At 35.0% G+C, this 24,965-nt stretch overlaps 1 protein-coding gene across 1 annotated transcript; it reads right to left on the minus strand.

Annotated features, from left to right (window-relative positions):
* Positions 1–7,768: 7,768 nt before the first annotated feature.
* Positions 7,769–12,158, minus strand: LOC135078831 (trypsin, alkaline C-like). Its single transcript, XM_063973387.1, has 4 exons — positions 12,048–12,158; positions 10,873–11,050; positions 10,285–10,540; positions 7,769–8,117 (listed from the first exon to the last, which is right to left on the minus strand). The coding sequence occupies exons 1-4, from the start codon at positions 12,088–12,090 to the stop codon at positions 7,806–7,808; spliced, it is 789 nt and encodes a 262-aa protein (XP_063829457.1). The 5' UTR covers positions 12,091–12,158; the 3' UTR covers positions 7,769–7,805.
* Between the last annotated feature and the right edge of the window lie 12,807 nt (positions 12,159–24,965).

Consider the following 24,965-nt stretch of genomic DNA (forward strand, 5'->3'; position numbering starts at 1 on the left):
AGAGGGTTATAACAGTTTTGATAAATTTAGCTTATTCATTAGGCATTATAGGCACATAATGCATAATGAATAAGCTAAATTTAACTCAAGGGATGGTAGTTTATCTCCATTGTACGTATTTACGTAATAATTGTCAACGAATACGTACAAAATTCATTACTCTGTCGGTTTAGTATTTTGTTAATTACCACCATGTACGTAATGTACATCAAAAACGTATTTGTTTACAATTACGATTGATATAAGCCAGTGTTTTTCAACCTGTGGGTCGCGACCCCCTGGGGGGTCGCGAAGCCTCTACAGGGGGGTCGCGAGAGGTCGTAAAAACTACCTCAGTAAAAACATCAGTAAAGTTTCAAAGCTAGATTTATCCGAAATCTAATTAAGCAAATGCATAAATGTTATACAGTGTGAGTCACGTTAAAGTGTACATATGAAAATTGATGAAACTAGACCTATTTTTATCGACAAAAAAGAGGTCAAAAATTTTTTGAGATTTTTTTTTAATTTTTTATAGAATTTTTTTTCTTCCAATTACTTATTGTAAAGAAAAGGTAATAACTTTTAAACTAAGCGGTATATCCTGATAAAATAAAAACAGTAATAATGTTAAATAACAGGCGATACTAAAAAAATACATAAAATACACAAAAAAAGGCCAACAAATAATAAAAAATGATACTTTTTGAAAAAAAAATGCTTTTAAATTCGTGTTTTTTTGGTTATTTGATAAATTTCTCCAAAAAATGCCCCTATAACCGGTGGTTTTTATTACTTTGTATTATTCTCTATCGTATAACCTTCGTAAATCCAAAAATCGCATGTCTCTATCCCGATCACAACGTTTGCAATGATCGTTTGAACTAAGCCTCTCCGAGCGCGCCATTCAACGCTTCGTTAACAACGAAACTGAAAATAGCTCTAGATTTGTAATTTTGATAAAGACAAGTTAGATCTCAAATAAAAACAAAAGATTTCGAAGTAAAATAAGCATTTTAGTTAAAATTAAAATTGTCTCTACCTGTAGCGGAGAATAATGTTGTGGCAGGCCTTTGTTCAAACGATCCTAGCAAATGTTGTGATAGGGATAGAGACATGCGATTTTTGGTTTTACAAAGATAATACGATAGAAAATAATACAAAGTAATAAAAACCACCTGTTATAGGGGCATTTTTTGGAGAAATTTATCAAATAACCAAAAAAAACACGAATTTTTAAGCAGATTTTTTTCAAAAAGTATCGTTTTTTTTTATTTGTTGGCATTTTTTGTGTATTTTATGTATTTTTTTAGCATCGCCTGTTCTTTAGCATTATTACTGTTTTTATTTTATCAGGATATACCGCTTAGTTTAAAAGTTATTACGTTTTCTTTACAATAAGAAATTGGAAGAAAAAAAATTCTATAAAAAATTTAAAAAAAATCTCAAAAATTTTTCGACCTCTTTTTTGTCGATAAAAATAGGTCTAGCTTCATCTGTTTTCATATGTACACTTTAACGTGACTCACACTGTATAGATTGAAGAATTCGGTCCCGACAACATCTTTGTAAAAGGTATGAAAAAAAAAGCGAAAGGTGGGGGGGTCGCATAATTTTTTTTCATACTAGGGGGGTCGCGTCATGATAAAGGTTGAAAAACACTGATAAGCAATATCTTAAATTAAAAAGTATAATAAAATGTAAAAAGCTTTATTTGTGAACGTTAGGTGGTATTTCTGTCAAATTTCAATACACTAAGTGTTACAGTAATAAGCTTCTGCAGATATCGCAAATAAATGAGATTCAATGTTCAAAACAATTCAGAAATAAAAACTGTTCAATTCACTCACACATAGGTTAATTATTCACTGCAATAATCACCAACTATCTGAATCGCGGGGTGGGTCATGTCAGGTGGCGGGCGCGGGCGGTACGAGTCCTAAATAATTATCGGGGATTCCCCGTTCAAAGGTAAACGACGGAGTAACCAAGTGACAATGTTGCCAAGTTATAAATTGTAAAATAACCAAATATTCGTCAAATATCAAAATACCCAACCCAGGTTATATTATAATAAAATGATATTGCTTATTTATGGAATTTGTTACGTGTATACAGATAGAAAAACCGATTTAAATCCGGGTTTCGATTTTGAAAACCGGTTTTAGAATTCGTCGAAAAAGGGCGGTTTTTCCGATTTTTCGGTTTCCGATTAACCGGTTTTGCATTCCCTAGTTGTTATGCGCGGAAGCGGGGGGAACGTAGCAAGTGGTACAATGACACTAAACGCCCTCTCTCGACAAATAGTAAAACTAACACCGTGCCGTTTTACCACTTTATAAATTATACACTCTTAAACACTTAGGCCGTAAAAACTCAATTTCCCTTTTTTTGTAAATGTGCCATTATACTGCTAGGTGAGCGATATATAAAAATGAAACCCGTTTCGCGTTGTCACGGCATCACGTGTGAACGGCTGAACCGATTTCGATAATTCTTTTTTTTAAATGTTTGTGGAAGTCCAAGGATGGTTCTTACGGAAAAAAATATTAAGAAAATCTCTACGCTAAGGCGGTACGAAGTTCGCCGGGTCAGCTAGTCAATAATAATTTGCAGCATCTGTGTCCGGCGCCGACACATACATATTTAGATATTTATTCTGTATTTGATCAGTAAATCCTAATAATATAGAAACTATTTCATCATGGCTCACAAGAGATAAAAAAGAATATCAAAATAAAAAAATACGAATAATAAAGACTTATGATATAATTTATTTTGTAGATGGAACAAAAGTTAAAGTATTTTACCAAGAGAAACACGCCGGATTGCCTTGGACGAAATTAATTAATGCTAGCGACATCTATGTCAATAAAACATACTTAATGCAACACAAGCAGTCGTAGCGACATCTGTTGTTGTATATTTAAATTACATTCGCTCTGCTAAGGTGAAATGTTTTTTTATAAATGATATAACAGATGGCAGTACACTCAACTTGCTTTTTACATTGTTCGTCTCCCCGCAAGATGGCGCTATGTACCGAATTAGAAACAACGATTCTTGGCGGGAAGTGAAGTTTTTAGCAGTTTTTATTTTGGAAGAGAAGTAATTAGTCGAATATTCATGTGAATTGTGGTTGCAAATAATTATAAGCATTTTTGTGTTTGTGGAAGTGCATGAGTGTGGGAAAATAAAACAGTGAAACATCGCTACAACTTCGCTTAAAAGTCCGCATGAGATCTCAATAAATGGCTCAAGAAAAAGGAATTTAATTTATCATGTAAGTGTATTAGAATTAAAATTATTATAATAATATTACAATACTTAACCACTTGAAATATTTTATTAGACCTAAGGTTGACACTGATAAATTGTATAAACCGCAAATAGCTGCTGAAGTTTACTACGTAGGTAACTAGGTACTTACCTACTTACTAAAAAAGAAAACATCTGATGGATAACATTCCCAATTTTCTTGCAACATTTTATAGTTACTTGTGACATTTTAATGCATTTCCGTAGGTAAGTAGCTACTAGGTTCAAAGTGAACAAACATTTTTTAGTCAATACAATTTTTGTAAGTTACAAAAGAACGAAAAAACGGGCACAGGGAAGCCCTTAGGCAAGTAAGAATTTGGGTCACCGCTACCCAAAAAAAAACAAAAGACAAGAAATATCATTTTCCTGATGTTTTTATAACGAAAAGAAAATCAGGTTTGGTGTCTTTTACATTTTGATTTAGATGATAAGGGGAAGTTCTTAAAATACTTAGGTACGAGTAGGTAGCTGCCTAAAAATAAAAAAACGAAATAAGCAGGTTTTCGTGAAGGACTTTCAAATTTTTCATATGCTATCTAGGTAAGAAGTACTACAGGCAGATTATTTATTATGTTAAGAGGTAAGGAGTAAGTGACATGAAAACTACGAAAAGCCATTAAGGTTAATGTTTCATAACTTTTAGGGCAACATACCGACCTAAAATATCCATTTAATAATAATGACAAACTGAACACATTTAGGTGTAAGTAGCAGGTAAGTAAATTTTGTATTAAAATATTTTGATATTAGTTGTGATTAGGATCATCCATCAAAATCAGCCCATCATTTTAGAGATTCTATGTGGTTAAGATATAAAGTAGAATGCTCATATAAATGAGAGAGATTCAAGGATACAAAGCATACATGCTATGTTTTGTTGATTCCCGTTAAGTTGCTGGACTAATGAGTTGATGAGGGACATAAATGTGTCGATTGGTTGGGAGTTTAACCAAAATCGTGTGCCGAAAAAGTGCCGAAGTTTGTCTTCGGTAAAAAAAAGTTTATTATCGTTATTTATTTGTTTACGGTTGTTCCTAAGTATTAGATACGAGACACTTTGTTTGTAGAGATAAAAACCTGTAATGCTACTTATTCTCAAATTCAATTCCAACAATATTCTAATCGTGTCTCAGCTAAATGTTAGCTCGTGATTTCTGGAGTTGCTAAAAGTTTTTCAAGTCCTCCGACGTCAATTTGCTTTAGAAGTACAAAGTTCAATATTAGTATAAGCACCTTTTCAATTCAAATACAATTTCTTATTCCACTTTGTTACTGAGAGAGTGACGTTTTATTTTATTTAGATGTAAATTGAGTCGATAAGGATTTGCAGAAAGCACTTTGGCGGAAAATAGAAAGTACGAAAAAGGTGTGTTAAAGAAATAGATTTAGCTTTTGATGTCCTCTGTGAGATGCCAACAAAGCTCTTTACCGTAGTTAGGCGGAGAGCTTTATGAGCATTTGGAAGTATGTGCAGGTAGTTAGCGAATCTATTAGTGTACTTATTTTGAAGGCAGGTAATCCCAGTGAAGTCCCAAAGCCGGATGTAGAGATTATCGGTAGGGTAGATGTCAGACCAAGTCAAAATAAAAACGTTTAAAAATAGACTTAAGTCGTTTTTCGTCTTAGGGTTTGTTAGACACCTAATGTAGCTGTAAAATAGCGTTTTAAAGAAAGACAAGACTGTTCTTCTAAACAGTCCCAGGTAAGAAGTACCTACCTACCTAAATTTTTTTGTATGCATAGCAAGGCAGGTATTTGACCAGAATCGCACCTGATGTTAAGTGGGATGCAGTCTAGGATGGTACATATCTGCCCAGTAAGTGCCTATTCACTCTTGACTTGTTATAGAAAAAAAAAACAATAATTTTATATCCGATTGGAAAAAAATGTCGATCGATTTTTTTTCCTAAAAATAAATAATAGGGAAATGCTAATGCCTATCGTTCGTTCGTTTCAGCCAAATAACGTCCACTGCTAGACAAAGGCCTCCCCAAGGATTTCCACCGGTCCTGCGCCGCCCGCATCCAGGCACCTTCCGCGACCTTTACTAGATCGTCGGTCCACCTACCTGCCTGCTCACACTACGTCTTCCAGCCCGCGGTCGCCACTCGAGAACTTTTATACCCCTTCGGCCATCAGCTCTGCGAGCTATGTGCCCCGCCTATTGCAGTACCACTTGATTTTAATAACTGTCGCACTGAAAGAGAAAGAACGGTAAAGTGGCTTTACTGTATTCTTCTGTATTGTGTTCTGTGGCTCGGAATTGGCAATTAAACTGAATCTGGAGTTCAAACAACATTTTACTCAAGGGAACCCTTTTAAATAAATAAATGACATTACGACGATTTCATCATTGGATGGGGTTTTATTGAGTTGACCAGAAACCGGGTAATTTCGAGTTGTGCCCCGCTCTGAGGGTTCCGTACATAATAATTTACAAGAGAAATGAAAATTAAATTTATCGTTAGTTTATTACTTATTTTAGTGTAAGATTTATTTTGTGGTAGCAATACGAGCTTATTCCTATTTATCATGGGTTTGTCGTTTTCGAAACAATTCGCGAAATCTCACCAACCTTGGTAAGATTTTTGTTTACCTACAGTTTACTAATGTTAACATGGCCGTCTTTATAAAAAGCCTCAAAAAAAAACTCTTCTATGGATCGTCTGACTACAATTTTGTACCAAATTCCATATAGTTTCAAATACCTATACAAAATCCTTTTCTCGTCTTAATATAGCTGTAACGAGTTTTTAACCCTTAAACACTTTTTCGACAAGATTTTATTACACGGCCAACAGACCAAAGCTTTGTGAATTAACATTTGGGATTTGATAAAATGAAAGGTTTCATAAAATTTTCATATTATTTACTCTGTAATTCAGTTTACACAAAGCCCACATTCTTAATTAACATCGTTTAGATAATACCACAGAATTAATGCTAGTAGGTACTACACTCAACATCAAATAAACCGCACCTTCCGCGACGCGAACTTTCAAGATTTTCTTCTGACACAATCATGGTACCCCAACAATATTGGTGTTATTTGAAAGCCCAATAAATATCCTTAAAGAAAAATACATTTCATTTCTAAATAAATGATTAACATATACCATAAATGTGACTTGAAAATAGACCTCACTTTTGGCTCACCTCTGGGATCAATTAGACCAATTTTTATGGTTATAAAACCAAATAAAGATCTCACGTATCCTCTTTAACAGATGGATAGTGATTAATGCCAACTTAACAGTTTTATAGTCATAAAAAATGGCTATAGCGTAACTACCTATTTTTTGAAGAAGTGACTCTGGATCCTTGTAAAGACACATTTTTGGGGTAAAAACCTTTCCTTTAATGAAATGAAGTTTAGAACTAGGCTTTCAAATGGTACCAATGTTGGTGGGAAGTGGGGATGCATACGTTTGATAAGTGCTTGTCGCGGGAGGTGCGATTTATTTGATGCCGAGTGTATTTTACAGGTCTAGCGCTTAAATCAGTCAGTGCCTGAGGTATGGGAGCGGCACGGGAGGGGCGACATTGACATACGTTATGGAGCGTTTAAGCCTAGGCGCAGAATATCGATTTTTCGTCGGTCGATATTTTAGTCGGGCAGTTGATCAACCCACCTCCACCCATGGCCATACCAACCTTGCGGTTATACTGGCCGAATCGCGGGAGGTGTGCGCGGAATTGTGGCTGTAAAATATTCTACTAATACCTTGTAAAAGTTCAGTTTCCAAAATCCCATTTAAATGGAGCCCTTATGCTATAGATTAAAATTTGAATTATTGGAATAATGTTACTTTCTTTATATTATACAGGGAGTTGATTTCAATTCTCGCCATATTTAGGGAGGGGAGTTGATTAAGTAGCTTATTCTGATCACGAATCAGTAAAAAAACCGGCCAAGTGCGAGTCGGACTCGCGCGCCGAGTGTTAATAATAACTTTTATTTTGTTTTGTTTGGCTGTGACATATCGACTGACGGTTCCGTTTTTTGCCATTTGGCCACGGAACCCTAACTAGACCATAATATCTAAATCCGATATTCGATCCGTATCTATTGTTCAGTAACACCTACTTAAAAGTCAATATTGATAAATATTACATCGTAAACATAATTATTATTATTTCATTTTGACATGAATCAGATAAAATTTGAGGAAACTTCGTGATAAGTAGTAATCGTTATGACTTTGGACATATTTTATTTGTAAAACCAAACCTGTATAATAACAGTTTAGTTAGATGTCGTCGTGCTCATAACTGCAGGAGTCTGGATTTAAATTTTCATAGAAAAAAATAGCTAGGTACATATTACTTCGTTCGTTTCAGCCAATTGACACGAAACAAGTTGACTGTACGAAGCGCATAGAAATGTTAAGACAGACGCACAATACTTACAGTGATTCTGGGATAATTATGAAGAATTAAAGAAATTTATTATACATACACAAAAAAATCGGAATCATATTACTTTATTCACCAAAGAAATCAGTTTACAAAACTGCAGTTTCTACGATCCAGTTTGTGTATGACGCTACAGCAACGCTAACTCCAGGGAAGGTCTCGTTAGCGCAGAGATGTCCCCAGGATACCACTCCGATGAGAATATTCTGGAAGTAGAGAGGGCCACCGGAGTCTCCCTGGCAGGCGTCGCGGCCTCCCACGTCAAGGATCCCAGCGCAAATCATGTTTTCGGTCACGACGTACCAAGGCTCGTCTAGCGTTTCGTAACGTTCACGGCAAAGGTCATTGTTGATTGTGTAGACTTGAACGTCCAAGAGCACTTCAGAGCCCGGCCGATAATACTGTTAATGAACAAAGATTTTATTATTCGGCAATTATGTGGCTTTCTATTGATGAAAAAAATTTTAAAATCGATTCAGTAGATCCCGAGATTACCCCTTACCTACAATAGGGATGTAGGGTAAACCAGAGAGTGATTGCCCACTGGTAGTGATTGCCCGCTTTAATATATTGTCAGGTGCTGACTTTGAATCACTCTAGTTATATTTGAATTTACTAAGTAAATGGCTCCGAGATCAATGTACAGTAGATTTAAAATTTACAATAGGAAACACTAAAAAAAATATTTATGGCGGATTTTGTCAAGACGGGTGAAAATGTTACTCAAACAGGTTAAGACTTTAACAATTTTACTAAGGAATTACTTGCTTAGAGGTTAAATTTTTTTGCAAGTTATTTAATATTCAAGTAATGGTGTATAGTCATGATGAAATTATAAGTGTTTTCTCCATTATCAATGAAAATAACTGATAAAATTTGATTTCTAACGGTCATTTTAACGGTGGGTAATCACTGCACGTAAATCTGTATATTTTTAGTTATTGCCCACCATCATTTCAGTTATTGCCATATGTTAATGTATAGTTATTGCCCAAGGCAATTATTATTAGAGTGTTGCCACCATGCAGTAGCAGTGTTTAAGTTACTCATTGCTAGACTTGTTTTGCAATTTACAGGCATAAATATTGAAATGGCTTTTAATGTTTCATTTTCAGTATGCCAAAGACTCCAAAAGTTCAATATAGCATAGAAAATTTGCAAAAAGCGATCGAAGCTGTTCAAGATGTATCCAACAATTTATCTACAAGATAAATTGCTGAAAAATATGGTTTGGCTTGAAAAAATTGATAAAAATTCAAACGCAAATACAAAAAATGAAAATCCTACGTTAAATCTACTAGTGAAAATGTTAATTGTAAGGAAATAGATGCAACTTTATGGAAGAATAACCAACAGCTAATTGAACATTCTGAGCAACCACTTGAACTGATATCAAAGAAGATAAAAAAATAAATACATATAAAATTCAAATATTTGCGTCATCTATGTTTTGAAGTAGATGATTCTGTCTCTACCGATTCTGACTCATCAACATCAGCTCAAGAAATATTTGATAATATAAGGCCAAACGCAATTTATTTTGAAATTATTATGAAATTTTGAAGACTGTACTTCTAGAATTTGTTTAATGTTTTCTTTTGTTTATTTAAAGCCTATTTTGTCATTTTAAAATTGATTATTTTGTTTTAAGATACTGGGCAATTACTGTGCTTTGATGTGGGCAATTAGTGTAAGTAATGGGCAATGACTGTACTTTTTGGAGGATTTTAAATTTATTTCAATATTTTCTAAGTTACGTAAGTTTTAACTGAAAACTGTTAATATTCTATTTAACAGTTTATTGAGTTATGAGAAAAAAGTCATAAATGGTCGATAATTAAAATACTTTCTTTAATTTTTCATCTCAATGTGTTTGAAATCTTTAAGTGGGCAATAGCTATTCGGTTTACCCTACTACTAACCAGTACTTACCCAGTGGTAATGAAGTCCAAATTCTATTTAGTCTAGTATTAGACAGATAATAAAAAAAATTTAGACACATATTTTTTATTTTTTTTCATAATCGAATAATTACAGTATTATATTGAGTTGAAATGTCGCGTGACGTCACTTTTGAGTAAAAAATCTACTCAAGCGTGACGTAACGCGCCATTTCAACTCGATGTAGCACATATTTAATTATGAGAGAAAATAAAAAATATGAGTCTAATATTTTCTAATTATCTGTCTGACGGACAAACCATCAGGTGAGATACAGGCCAAGAGCTTCCTCGTTGTGGATAAAAAAAAATAGTTGAAATTTTGTCATCTAGCCTATTAATTTAACCAATATACAAACACACAAACTTTACCTCTTTATAATATTAGTATAGATAAGCAATCGATTTTCTAAGTAAATAGGACAGTCGAACTGAAAACGTTAAGTTCCTTTAAAAAAAGAAGTTAATGAAATAGTATGGGCTTGCTCTTAATAAAAATCTCACCCGAAGTGTAATGGATATGGTGGAACAAAATTACCCAGATTATGCCTGTTCACTGGAGAATTTTTTTTATCCACAAAGAGGAATTTAGTTTCCCAAATTAAAAATTACAAAATTCTATGCTTACTCCAATCGCTCCCCATCCTGCGTGATAAACTGGAACATTGTCGGGGATGACAGCTCCTTGGTAGATGAGGGTGGTTTGCTGGATGGATGGCGTCAGAGAGAGGAAATTCTTCAGCCTGACGACAGTGATGTCACCGTCGTAAGCATTTAAGCCGTAGCTTGGGTGGTTGAATTCTTTATCCACGTAGGCAATAACTCCACCAGTTTCTATATAGGTAGAGCCAGCTCTCATACGACGCCATTCCGGTGCGTAGAACCTGGAGTAGAAACAAAAAAAAAATACATTAGTCTCCAGATTTTCAGCTATACAGGGTGGAAACGAAAAGTGATCTCACTCGATTATTTCTAAACTATACAAGATATCGGAAAACTGGTTACTGATTCTGAAAGTGCTTCACGAGCTCTTTCAAACGGTATCAGTAATTTAAGGGTTATTTCAAAGGTTACAGAATTAACTGGATATATCCGAAAATTCAATGTTTTAATTGCGCGCATTTAATATTTGATATTGATTTATTGTAAATCCAAACAATCTTTTAGTTAGACACCTACTCATAAATAAACCGATAGTGGTAAACCCAAGACTTACGATCCATGAAAACAATGAGCTGCAGACAATATAAATGCTTGATTTAAGATGTTGCCGCCGCACATAAAGACCCAAGCTCCGTTATAGAGCGACTGACCTTCCACCTGCAGCATCCACGGGTACTGCTCGATGGTAGTCGGAGATCCTCCAACAATTCTATCGGATGCATAGCAAGCTCCTGCAAAAAAATTTAGGTGTAGGTACATCAGTAATGTTGTTCGTTCGTTCGTTCGTTTCAGCCAAATGACGTCCACTGCTGGACAAAGGCCTCCCCCAAGGTTTTCCACAATGAACGGTCCTGCGCTGCCCGCATCCAGGCTCTTCCCGCTACCTTTACCAGATCGTCGGTCCACCTAGTAGGAGGCCTGCCCACGCTAAGTCTTCCAGCCCGTGGTCGCCACTCGAGAACTTTCCTGCCCCAACGGCCATCGTCTCTGCGAGCTATGTGCCCCGCCCACTGCCACTTGATTTTAGCAATTCTGCGAGCTATGTCGGTTACGTTGACTGAACTGATCTTAAGCAGTGCCTTAATATTACTAAACTGACTGTCTTTAACCGGCTTTTATTATTATTATACTTGTCTCGAAGCGCTGGTAGAGTAAAAAATATTATTTAGTCCATAATGTTTAGAAGTTAGTAAAAAGGATATTTTCATTTCAGCCAAATGGCGTGCACTGCTGGACAAAGGCGTCTCCCAAGGATTTCCAAAACGACCTATCCTGCGCTGCTACCCGCAATCTTCACTAGTGGGTGGCCTGACCTAGTCCATATCTTCCGGTCCATGGTCGCGAGAACTTTTCTGCCCCAACGGCTATCAGTTATACGAGCTCTGTGCCTCGCCCACTGCCACTTAAGTTTGGTATGTGCAATTAATGGGACTATTCCCACTTCTTATTCCCACCGCTGTAACTCCTGTGTAGCCAGGATCTACAGCCTGACCGCCAATAAAAATCCAACCAGTGAATGTCAAGTTTGTTCCGAAGGAAATTAATCAGAACAACGTAGGAGGAGTTCGAAGTTAAGATTCGACTTCCTACCATTGCAAAACAGATGACAGGGACAAAACAAAGCGAAAACATCAACATCAAACATCTCGCTTATAAATTCGGATGCCGTATCCAAAAAATCTTAAAATAAGGTACGTAGAATTAAACAAAAATAATTTAGTTACCTACCTGCTAAGAGCAGTAAAGAACAGACAGCTGTTAGATGTGTCATTGTAGCCGGTGCCAGTCTTGATTGTAGAATACGCCTAACCAAATTCCATATTTATATCTTTGGTGATCTATGTTTTAAATAGACACTCAACTGGTGGGAATAAAATAAACAGGTAATCCTCGTTAATTCATAATTTCAAGAAACGATTAATGGAAACGTGAACTGCGAATTTTATTTTCCGATGCAAGTTCCGTACAAAAATATTGATGTTAACTTACTTATTCAACATATTAAGTAATATGACTGACTGGATTCTGTAGCCTAATTCACGTCACAAAACTTCAACAACATGCAAGCGATTTGATCGCTGGAGTCACTTTTCGTATTCACCATGTTAATCGCCCGATTTGGTTTGGATTTCGTTTTTATGCGTATTCAATCGTTGCCTCCGCGGTATTCACCTATTACACTGTTTCATCTTCTGAAGTTGTTTAATGTTTAATAGACTTCTCCTTCTTTGCCTGGCCCATTCCCATTTTATTTGGGGTCGGCCCTCCGCGTCATGCGTCTCCAGGCGGCTCGGTCCTGCTGGGTTGTCTTACTGTTAACTTGGGCTTCTTAATAATTATGTTTAATGTTTAATAGACTATAGACCGTTATTTAAAAAAATATGCATTATTTATAGAAATGAGGGAACTAAAAATTATTTTTTAAATTTTATCTAAATATTCTTGAAACAGTATCTATTGACCAATAAAACCTGATTACAATACTGATAATAATTATTATATCATAAATCTATCTATCATACGATAATATCAGAGTTCAAAATAACACCTATTACAATATCCTTATAATGCCATAGAGCAGCTTAGTTTGATGTGTCATTATTAGTACACCAAAAATAATTATGTCAAAAACATTGATAGTAGGTAATTTCCGCTTGATCATGAATGTAATCGTTTAAATATTTTCTAAATCCGACCACCAATACATATATCCGGTTGAGTAAAAAAATCTCATTGATAAAAATAACTAAATCGGCCATCGGACTTGTCCCCGGGATAAAAACAGACAGACAGACATGACGAATTTATAAGGGTTCCGTTTTTTGCCATTTGGCTATGGAACCCTAAAATTTGATTTCGAAAAAAAATTAAAACGAACTTTAACTTTGGTTAGTCAAAGAAAAATACCTATTAACACTACCTACTTTACGTGGCTTCCTTCAGTAGGCTATCCGACATGATAAGCAAGCGATCCGCGTAGCTTGATGGTGCTGCAGTGTAAACGTATTGCAGTATTGCGAGCCACAGTACAGTTGATGTCGCACGAAAAATGTTTGCTAAAAATTCCACTTTGGTTTTTTTTGGTGCAATAAATATGGCGAGGATTGAAATCAACACCCTGTATATTATTTGTGATTGTTACTTGTTGTGTATGCCTAATAATAAATCTATAATACTTATAATAAATCTGCAGAGAGGTCAATTCTGTACATGAAATATATTTTCAAAATAACTATCAGGGGGTGATTAGTGATCGATACTGAAGCCAAAAATGCAATCAGTAAAATTTTTGTCTGTCTGTCTGTCTGTCTGTCTGTCCGTCTGTATGTTCCTTATAGAAACAAAAACTACTCGACGGATTTTAACGAAACTTGGTACAATTATTCTTCATACTCCTGGGCAGGTTATAGTATACTTAGGAATTCCCACGGGAACAGGAATTAGCGGGAAAATCCTTTTGTATGAATAATCTAGACCGCTTAAGTTAGACGCTTGAAATTTGGCAAGTAGGTACCTTATTAAACTTAAAGCTTAGTTACAACAGGATATTGTAAAATTCCTACGGGAACGGGAGTTAGCGGGAAAAAACATTTGTATGAAAAAATCTAAACCGCGTAAGATAGATAAAGGGGGTAAAACGGGATCCACGCGTACGAAGTCGCGGGCGGCCGCTAGTAAATAAATAAAACTCCCCCACTCCATCAGGTCAATTAGTCTCCACTGCAGGAGGACGATCCTCTTTAATTCACCAGAGGCAAATGGAGGATTTGGCGTAGGCCATTCTCTCTCCATGCTGGCCAGACGGGTTGGAGAGCGGAATATATTTCCCACTAAATGTTTATTTAAGGGTTAAGAAAGACATTTGAATTTATCTGATTACCAAATTCATTTATCAGCTTATGAGTTATGACAAAAAAATCGTTTATTTTTTTCATGTATAAGTACAGACGACGGCACGTCAAGCTAAACACTGTGGGCTCTTATACAGGGTGGAATTTTGTAATGCCACCTGGAAGGAAAGTACTCTTAATACTGTAGATAGAAAATTTTACTCGAAGGAAACATTCCTTAATTTAGGAAAAGAAATAGAACTAAATTCAAAGATTTCTAAAAACTTGGTTGCCACACCCGGGAATCAAAGCAACTAAAATCTGTTAAAAATTACACCCTGCATTTTTATTGCATCGATCGTTAGGGTTAAGTATAAGGAAGAAATCTCTCTGACAAACTTGGTAAATTAAATGAAAGAAAAACCATGAAATTTTAAATAATTTATTTAAATTATTTACAGAAAATTGTATGTTATGGTGGTGAATTTTCGAAAAATTTTCGAAAATCTTTGAATGCAGTTCTCTTTCTGTTCAAAAATAAAGGAATGTTTTCTTTGAGTAAAATTTTCTATCTACAGTATTAAGACTACTTTCCCTCCAGGTGGCATTAAAAAATTCCATTCTATATTTCCCACTAAATGTTTAATTAAGGGTTAAGAAAGAAATTTGAATTAATCTGATTACCAAAATCATTTAAATGCTTATGAAAAAAATAGTCAACTTTTTTCATGACATGTATTCTTTCAACTTGAACATTATCATTACTTTTGCAGCAACTTGTCGGCTGGGTAACTCTAGAGGGAATATGAACACTAGGCTAAATCTTTATAACTCTGAGCCTCATAATATATTACGTGGGTGATATGTGTATGCCTGTTTTCCCAGAGAACTTGTTACTTTCTTTGGATTTATTACCGTAGCGACTTACTGTTGGGAAATATAACGATGAGCTTTAGAAATACAAATCCTTACAAGTAGCTTTATTCATACTAAAAGGAGGTACTTCGTATGATTGAAATTTCCAAAAAGTTCAATGTTCAGCAGTTACTTAGAACTTGTGTTTTGTTGAATATTTTATAAGTTTCCACTTAAAATATTAATATTTAAAACGAATGACGTCTTGCCATAAGAAATACAAGTAATAATATTGTCGCAACATAGCTGTAAGTAAGTAGTGTTTGAAAGTTAGCGATATCCTAGCAAAACGATTTCAAATTTCCTAGCTGTAGTAGCTTAGTGCTTTGAAGTTACGTATACCTTAGCAAAAAGTTAAAAAAGTTATTAAGAGCTTTTCTGTATCGAGCAGATGAAGACTGATTTTAAAAGTAGACGCAAAAGTTGCTAGAATAGATAAGACCAAATAAATGCTTTTTAAAATCGTAATTTCCAAAATACGTGTAAAAGATTACGAGTGCTTTAACTGTAGGTATGTATTATTATTGATTATGTAAAATTGGGAGCTTTTCTCCTTCAAGCAGATAAAGACTGATTTTTTACGTAACTATAGCGACCCGCCCTGGCTTCGCACGGGTCACTCTATCTATTAAAAAAACTGCATCAAAATCCGTTTCGTAGATTTAAAGATTTAAACATACATAGGGACTGTTTTATTAGGTATACTATATAGTCTATAAGAAAGGAGATAGAACCAAATAAATTACCTTTTATAACCGTAAAATTCCAAAATACGTGTAAAAGATTACGAGTGCATTACTGTAGGTATGTATTATTATTGATTATGTAAAATTGGGAGCTTTTCTCCTTCAAGCAGATAAAGACTGATTTTTTACGTAACTATAGCGACCCGCCCTGGCTTCGCATGGGTCACTCTATCTATTAAAAAAACTGCATCAAAATCCGTTTCGTAGATTTAAAGATTTAAACATACATAGGGACTGTTTTATTAGGTATACTATGTAGTCTATAAGAAAGGAGATAGAACCAAATAAATTACCTTTTATAACCGTAAAATTCCAAAATACGTGTAAAAGATTACGATTACGTGTAATACGGCACGTAGCGGCAAATTGCGTAGGAACGATCGAGTTTTAATGGCGGTATAAAAGCTCTGGAACAATAACCATGAATACACATAATGAGCATCGACAATAAACTCCAAATACTGAGCATTTTTGGGAAATACTTTTCCATAATGGGAGGCAGATGAAAGAAATGTACAGACGACAGCACGTCATACTTAGATACTTGTATTAAGTGCTATTTTGCGATAAAAAAATATAAAGTAAGGGCTTGTTCCCATGGCAATCCAGTTTTTATTTGCGGGATCTAGTAATGCAGGTTCTGGAACTTCTGGACTGTCTTGTAGACACTTAGGCCCCAGTTGCACCATCTTACTTTAACTTTGACAAACGTCAAAAATCTGTCAAAGTCCACACAAAAAGCACCGGTTATCGTCATAGTTACCGTTAAAGTTAGGTGGTGCAACTCAGCCTTATAGTGTGTTTGAAATTCGAATTATAAATTCGAACGGATCGGTTTTTTGCGGGGCACTGCAAAAGGGATGCTCGTGTGAACAAGACCTTACAATGACGCTATTCACGCCCGTATTCACAAACGATGCTTGCTTAAGTGAAGCAGCAAATTGAAAGCACAGCGTTGAATAGAGAGCTCTGTGATTGGGTCCTGGGCGTCCACGCGCACTGTGAGACCTCATAGTAATGTTGGTGAATACGGACGTCAACCGAAACCCTAATAAAGTGAGGTGCCTCCGATAAAAAAGCTGTTATCACCAGCTCTTCTTTATAATCACACTCAACCTTTTTTAAGGAAAATATACGCTTTCCCTGTCTTATTACAAAGGCTTACCCTTGTTACAGAAAAACGAACTGCCTTTCAAATTGTGGACCAGATGACGGCGTATCGAGCTAAACGATGTACCTTATGTAGTTTCAATAGGGTTTATTTTGCAACAAAAGTGTATGAAATCATTTTGCAATAGGAAATAAACAGTTTTTTCTTCATAGACCTTTAAAATAATATGAAATACAATGCAACTTGAAAATGAATTCAGTATTATTTGTGAATAAAATTATTTCTTCTTGGAACTTTATTAGTGAAAAAAACAAAAAAGCTGTATCTTTATTAGTGGAATTTCATCATAAGTCCCATAGTTTTTCTTAATAAATTTATGAACTTTTAGGTTCTCTATGCTTCGATTATTTGAAGCTTATAGGTACCACTTATACTTCGAGCTTCAGTATTTACCTACATAAATATCTATCTTAAATTTTCTTTACCAGCATTTCAGTTGCAAATACTCTACTCTCAAGTTACAGTAGGTATTTTCATATACAATTTGACCTTTTCCAAGTAAAAAGCATTGTAGTTCCAAATAGGTATACACACCCAAAGGTCACACAACACACAACTCTCAATTCAAATTGAGCCGTTCCAATTTTGGAACGCAACTCGATTGAGTATTTGAGTCAAGAGCCCATTTCACGCATTGTCACCGATATTCAGACTTGAATATGTAATACTAGCATTTACCATTTACATACTAAGTCACTGCAAGGAGAATACCATACTAGTAAGCTAGACATTATTTTGTAATTAATTATAATATAATTCACATATTATTTTGATCTTAGGCAGAAGTTGGCAATAGCGTATTAATATTTCAGACAAGTGGGTATGTAATACTAGCATTTAATTATTTACATAGTCACTTCAATGAGAATATACTCGTATCTAAGCAAGTCAATCATTTTGCAGTTAATTGTAATTTAATTCACTATTACTTAGTTTGATCACTTTTTTATGCTAGACAAGGCAGGTAGGTATTTAACCGCCACCTGGTGTTAAGTGAGATGCAGTCTAGGATGGTACATATCTGCCCTCGTAGGCATTGTGTAATTAGGTATTATTCTCAGATCATACTATGATCTGAGGTATTATTATAGTGAGTGCGTATGTTACTGCGATGACTTTTTGATCGAACATTTTTCTCTTAGATTTTTCGTCGGCCGATAGTTTAGTCGGGCAGTTGATCAGTATGGTCATGTATGAAAGTGCGCACATTACACCGATTTGATTTGGCCGATTCTTTATACAATTTAAAATCGGGCACAACTATCGGCCAACTAAAAATCGGTGGACTGCGCCAATAAAGATTGGAAGATATTTCAAATTAACCACTCACTGAACCAAAGCACAATGTCGTAGGAAAATCGTCCCAACATATTTCACCCGCCAATCCATCTGGGATTCCATATTTCTAGTCTGTAGACACGTCACGATGTGCTATACATAAAAGTTTTATGTAACCTGAGTGCTGGTCACGTGATAGCAAACTAAGTATGCTATGTATGCAGTACCTAAACGCTTTCCTGGTCCAGTGGTTGGAGTTGGACTCTTTCGAACGAGGGGTTCGGGGTTCGTTTCTTTCGTGAATGTTAGTTTGGTGATAAAAGCGGGAAAAACAAAAAGATCAATAATTATGAACTTGTTTCATTTGCACAGGCAAGCAAAAGTAAAAATTAAGACCTGTTTAAAACCATGTAGGATAATCAACCGACTTCAAAAAAGGAGGAGGTTCTCAATTCGACCCGTATGTTTTTTTTTTTTTCTATGTTTGTTACGCGATAACTCCGCCAATTATGAACCGATTTGAACAAATCTTTTTTCTGTGTATAGGTAATACCTCAAGGGTGGTCCCATTTAAATTTAATAATAGAAAAAACAATCCCCAAGGGTGGAAAATTGGGGATGAACTTTTTTATACGCAATATCTCCGCCGATTATAAATCAATTTGAACGATTATTTTTTTGTTGAATAGGTATTATCAAAAGGGTGGTTTCATGCGAACTTGAAGAAAATATTTCACCCCCAAGGGTGGAAAATTGGGGATGAACTTTTTTATACGCAATATTTTCAATTTTTAGTTTTTTTTGTGTTCACGCATTTGAAGTCGGTTTTATTTTAAAAAAAAGTTAATTATAGTTATTTTATGCATAAAGTTGATGCATAAAATGCATCCTTTCGTTAATCATACATACTATGCGAATATAATATGTAACAAAAAATTTATCAATAATAATATGCTCTTCAAACTTCAACACAATGTTTTCGTCCTAAGAGTTTATTAGTATCTTTTAAACACTGTTGCATCGAGACAATTGACCCAATGGAAAAACTGTGCCATTTCCTGAGGCGGTTACCGAGTTACACAGTTATCTACAATCCGATTGTTCGGAGCACAGACTTCTTAGTAAACTACTAGATATGCTGTTCAGAATAAAACTGTACCTACAATCAACAAAATACCCAACAATTAATAATGGGTTATTCCCAAAGGTCCACGACTCTATTGTTGTTATTTCCCACCGGTTCCGTGAAATTTTAAAATTTTCATAAAAATATGCTTTTTTATTTCACTCTTCACGTCATAAATAGTGATAAAGAAAAGACAAATATGCGACTATTGCCGGCGTAGGCCAAATCCTACATTTGACTCTGCTTTCGCGAGGGTCGTACTGATATAATGGAGGCTAAATTACCTAAAAAACCTGGCTTCTTTTATTTAGATTTTTGCTTAACACTCATTTTTTCGACTACATGTAACTACAAACCTTCGAGGGCTTCGCAGCACTTCTCCGCTCGCTCGCATTCGACTGAATACATTTCTCAAACTGAACAACAATTTTATTTAGGTACCTCAATTTAAACCAGTCTAGTAGAATACAAATCTTTGTCTTGAACTGTTATGCGGGATTAAACTGACTGGAGTTCTTACTAAGTTAAGACACTTTGTTATTCTTGAGATGAAAAGCGGTTTGGATGGACTTATTGTTTTCTTTTACAGTCAGCGACATATATTTCGTGACACCCAAAGTAGCCAAAAAGTTCGCAACACGTCATTGTTGCAATTTAAATTGGTTGTGTTGTCAACTTTTTGGCCACTTTGGGTGTTATGAACTATTTTACGCTGACTGTACTGAAAACAAAGCTGCCGAAATAGAAAACACTTTTCTTATGACAATATAAAAATGACGGACTAATTAGACTGAAAAATGAGACGTCTTTAAGAGTACCGAGGTAGACGAGTATTTGATAGATTCAATTGCCTGTAATAGAAACAATTTGGTAGGTAAACTAAGTGTGTTTCGTCTTTGATCAGCGATCACAAACATTATTTTATCTAGTTACTTATGAAGATAGTTTTCATTGAACATAGAGGTATTACTTACACAGAATATTTTGGTGTGAGAGATGTGTATTTAAAATGTCTCATTTTTTATTTATTGCAGCCTCTCAAAAAGTCTTAATGACTTGATGCATTTATAAGTGAAATCGTCTTTATGTTAGTAAAATGTTATTAAAGTAAAAATTTAAAGTTTGTTAGGCTTTGATTCTTAAGATTCTTATTAAAATTACCTGAAATATGTTAATAAGAGCATTAAAAGAACTCAACTTCAAAAAGCTTTTTACTTGCATTTATATTTTTGTTTTTCGTACTTAGGTACTTAAGAAATATTTTCGTTTCGTTTTATTTTAATCAGTCAGACTTTTCGTTTAAAGATAATCTGTCGGTATTATTTAATACTTAGTACTTACAATAGCTTAAAATTATTATATGGCCATAGCGCTAAACTGCGTAGCATGAAAGGAGAAGAAGCACAGTTTCAAAAGGTCACCCAAAGTGACAACAGTCGGCTGGACATTTCAGACAATAACATTATTATTATGTCTTTACACTCTACAAGAAGCACCCTGTATATCCAATAAATTCTGTTTTACTTATGAATAATAAATATTTTCCTGCTTATCCTTACAATTTCTCCCTAGTGGCGTACTTAGATGATTTACAGAGAAATAATAGAGCGAAATTGCCCACAAAAACAATATTATTTAGAGGTCCCTAGAAAGCCGTTGGTTTGTACAAATTCAGGAACACAGGCTTGAGTTTCCTTAATTAAGTTAGCTTTTCGGTATCGCGGTAAAGTTCACGCGCAAATAAAGACGAATTTAAACACTAAGGCCGGGTAACAGAGAAAATGGCGAAAATGAGGTTTTCATTTTTCATTTTTGAGGTACTAAACAGTAAAATAAAAGGCTAAGATTTTTTTTGGGCATAGTTGAGGATATTTTCTAGGGCTATTAACGGATGGAAACACGATTTGATGAAGTTGACTCGATAGAATAAATTCCCAAAGTTACCTCTATTCGTTTTCTAATTATGGTTTTATTTTTAAAATAAGCGATTTGAGATTCTGAATCTTTTACTAAACTAAAGTTCAGAAATAACTTGAGGGCTTTTAACGGATGAAATTTTTATATTGCGTCTTATTTAGTTACTATGTTAAAAAATGTGGAAAAAATCGCCCATGACGGCTTGGACAATCTCAATCAGTCGCGCGGTGGCGCTTACGGAGGACTGCCGCGTGCCAGTTTTTTGGCCGTGACAGTTCTCGATTTGTCAATATTTTTGACAATGATGACTTTGATGAGTCACAGTATAATAATACCAGTGTTACTGGAGAAAGCTAAAATTTTGATAATTAAGAATTCTGAATTTTGTCTACCTATTGAAATTTAAATCGTTGGCATCCTTTTAAACTAAGACTCTACTCATGATACATTCCTCAAATATGAGACAAAACCAATGAGTTAAAATTACATTTTAATAGTACCTACATACAATCGTCTTCACTCTTTAGAAGAGCACACTGACACAAATAAATAATAAAAAATTAGGTCAGTGGGTCAAATATAGGGCAGCTGCACGTCACTGAAAGACGATTCTGTTTACTCGGCATCTGGGCTGGAGAACATGAATCCTTGCTTACAGATGCAGATGTAAATAGAGTTTTAATTGGACAAATTTTACATGAAATGTTTAACAGAACTCAGTTAAAAGACACATACATGGAATACCAATAAGGTTGCGGAGGGAAAGCTACCTATTATAAATTAGCGGCCGCCCGCGACTTCGTTCGCGTGGACCTCGTTTTACCCCCGTTAGATATGATGTTTTACCTCATTTTACCCATGTTGATAGATGGCGTTTCACGGTTTCCCCCGAATGAATATTTACGAACGTCATACCGTAGTTTGTCCAGTGCTGTAGATTTTAACCAATGACGATAGATGGCGCTTTTAGACACGTCTTATTTATTTATTGAAATTTATTTGCCACATATCGTCATAATGTTAATCTGGGTTATAAACAATAATACTGTAAAGTTTCAACAAAATCCGTTCAGTAGTTTTTGCGTGAAAGAGTAACAAACATCCAGACATCATGACATCCAGACATCCAAACTTTCGCCTTTATAATATTAGTAGGATATTTCACAATCCAAACTAATATTTACTATTTAGCATTTACTTACAGTAAATATTAGTTTGGATCGTGAAATATTTAAAATAAAAAAAGAATAAAACAAAATAAGGTTTCAAATAACCTATCTATAATCTAATATTATAAAGAGGTAAAGTTTGTGTGTTTGTATATTTGTTAAATTGTAAGGGGTAATCTCGGGATCTACTGAACTGATTTTAAAAAATCTTTCACCAATAGAAAGCCACATTATATCTGAGTGTAATAGGTTATATAAAAACCAAAAAATTCCACGCGGGCGAAGCGGCGGGCGGAAAGCTAGTTTATTTATAATTATGTAAGAGCATTTATTAAAGTCGAAGTCAAACATTCTTTATTTGTGTGGACCTATATTAACGAGAGATTACAAGAGTACACATTATATCTGAGTGTAATAGGTTATTTAAAAACCAAAAAATTCCACGCGGGCGAAGCGGCGGGCGGAAAGCTAGTTTATTTATAATTATGTAAGAGCATAATTATTAAAGTCGAAGTCAAACATTCTTTATTTGTGTGGACCTATATTAACGAGAGATTACAAGAGATTACAAGGCGTCAAATATTTCAAGAAAAAAATTAAAAACTATTATAAAGCTAAATTTTGCTCTCATGGAGCCTTTACCTACTCTGACAAATTAAGACTTAGAGAAGAAACTAATAATAAAACTATTTAACTGTCCTGCAATGAAAAGCTTGATCGGGTACAACACCTCAAGTTATTTCAGAACTTGATTTCATTAAAAGACTCCGAATATCAAATCGCTTAGGTATCTAAAGTCAAACGATTCTGAAATGTCAAGTGGACTAATGAATAACCCATTAAGATAGTAGCGCCCTCCTGACAATGACATACCTGGAACGATAGAGTTTTGAACAACTAATAAAAATGCTTTGTCCTAAATGACTGACGGATATCGTAGAGACCTGAAAGTTGGAAGGTGTGTTCTTTGTATGACGTAGGCATCTCATAAGAAAAGATTTTCCGAAATGGGGTCATGAAATGAAGGGGGGTGAAAAAAGGGGGCAAAGTTTGTATGGGACAAAGTGATTCCTTGGTTCAATCTACTTGAAATTTAGTTTAACAATACCTTAATATAATTCATGAAAGACGTGTGAAACGGGTAGAAAGTAATTTTGGCAGTCATTTTCTTCGAAGTTGATATCAATACTACTTAGTGCCTTTGATTTAATTACTTTTTATTTTTACAAGTGTTTGAAAACTCCATTTCAGATTGTGTTCAATGTCAAGTGAAATCTCAAATTGAAATGTCTCAATCTCAATGAGGAGACTCTGTATTTATTCCTAGAATTCCCCAAACACCGTCTATTTACCCTTTCGAATTCAAGACAGTGCAGTTTCCCATCAGTCTGCTTCGTAATGACTATAAACAAAGCTCAAAGTCAAACTCTAGGGACCTCTGCTTAAACTCCCATGAGTGCACAGAGGTACGCAGGTAACCGCGTGTGATGCTCATAGCAATTTTCGATAGGTACAGAACCCCGTACATACGTCATACATATTATAGAAAGAAAACACCCAGACCAATACAAACAAATATGTTTCTGCAATTTTAGTATGATATTTTTATTTATTAATAAACAAAGAGAATTAACAAAATTGATGCGTACCTATACTGATTATCTAATGTTATTAACCACATGCAAAGCTTCGTGAATTGCAACAACTATAATTAAATTTATTATCCAAGCTCTAAATAATCGCTACTAAGAGTAACTTATCATAAAAAAAAAATCCAATCGCTCAAGCTCCCAAGGGCCTACCGATAGGTCGGGTGACGTAATCTTGAAATTCTTTAAGCCGGCGCAGAACTTCCAGAAGGTCGGGCGACGCCACGGCCACTTTGAACCGTGTTTACTTCTGCAGTTATATTTTATATTTATTCGATTCTAGAATATATTCCCAAAAAGTCTGAAAGGTGTTTTAATTTGTATCACTTGGATATGATTTCTATTAGAAAGTGTTGTGAGTGTGACGCTTGAAGGGAAGGAAGTCAACCTAACCTAACCAACTGCGTATTTCTATACTGTGTAGCTGGAAATTGTGGCGGGAGCTCTTTGACGCGCTGTTTTCGGCGAAGAATTGCGCGCGCAGATTTTGACAGCGCGAAATACCTACTTTAGAAGAAATACCAAGCCTTAAAAGTCCGATCACCTATTTTTACACTAAAACACAGCAAACGTTCGTGAAGCGTTTGAATTGCTTTTACACAAAGACGCAGTTGCGTCCCGTTTAACGTTACAGCTTCGTTTGAACTAGCTGTCAAAGCGACACCGCTATACGGATTTGTGCAAACAGCTGAATTTCGTTCGTGGTCCAGTAGCGTTGCAGTTGAAAATTTTTAGCGCAATCGGGGCCGGGTGTGGTCACCGCAAGATCGGTCTTTGTTGAAACGAAGACGCCATTAGGTTGAAACGAAGTTTATTGTTACTTTTGTGTTTTTGTCCATTTTCAA

This window comes from Ostrinia nubilalis, chromosome 15 (genome assembly GCF_963855985.1).
Source record: "Ostrinia nubilalis chromosome 15, ilOstNubi1.1, whole genome shotgun sequence".
Lineage (NCBI taxonomy): Eukaryota > Metazoa > Arthropoda > Insecta > Lepidoptera > Crambidae > Ostrinia > Ostrinia nubilalis.

Bases quoted from the DNA above. Each gene is read 5' to 3' on its own strand.
- LOC135078831 (XM_063973387.1), bottom strand. From the start codon at position 12,090: ATGACACATCTAACAGCTGTCTGTTCTTTACTGCTCTTAGCAG. The intron at 10,541-10,872 runs GTAAGTCTTGGG...TTTCTACTCCAG, and splicing joins GCTCATTGTTTTCATGGATC to GTTCTACGCACCGGAATGGC. The intron at 8,118-10,284 runs GTAAGCATAGAA...GTTCATTAACAG, and splicing joins CAGGATGGGGAGCGATTGGA to TATTATCGGCCGGGCTCTGA.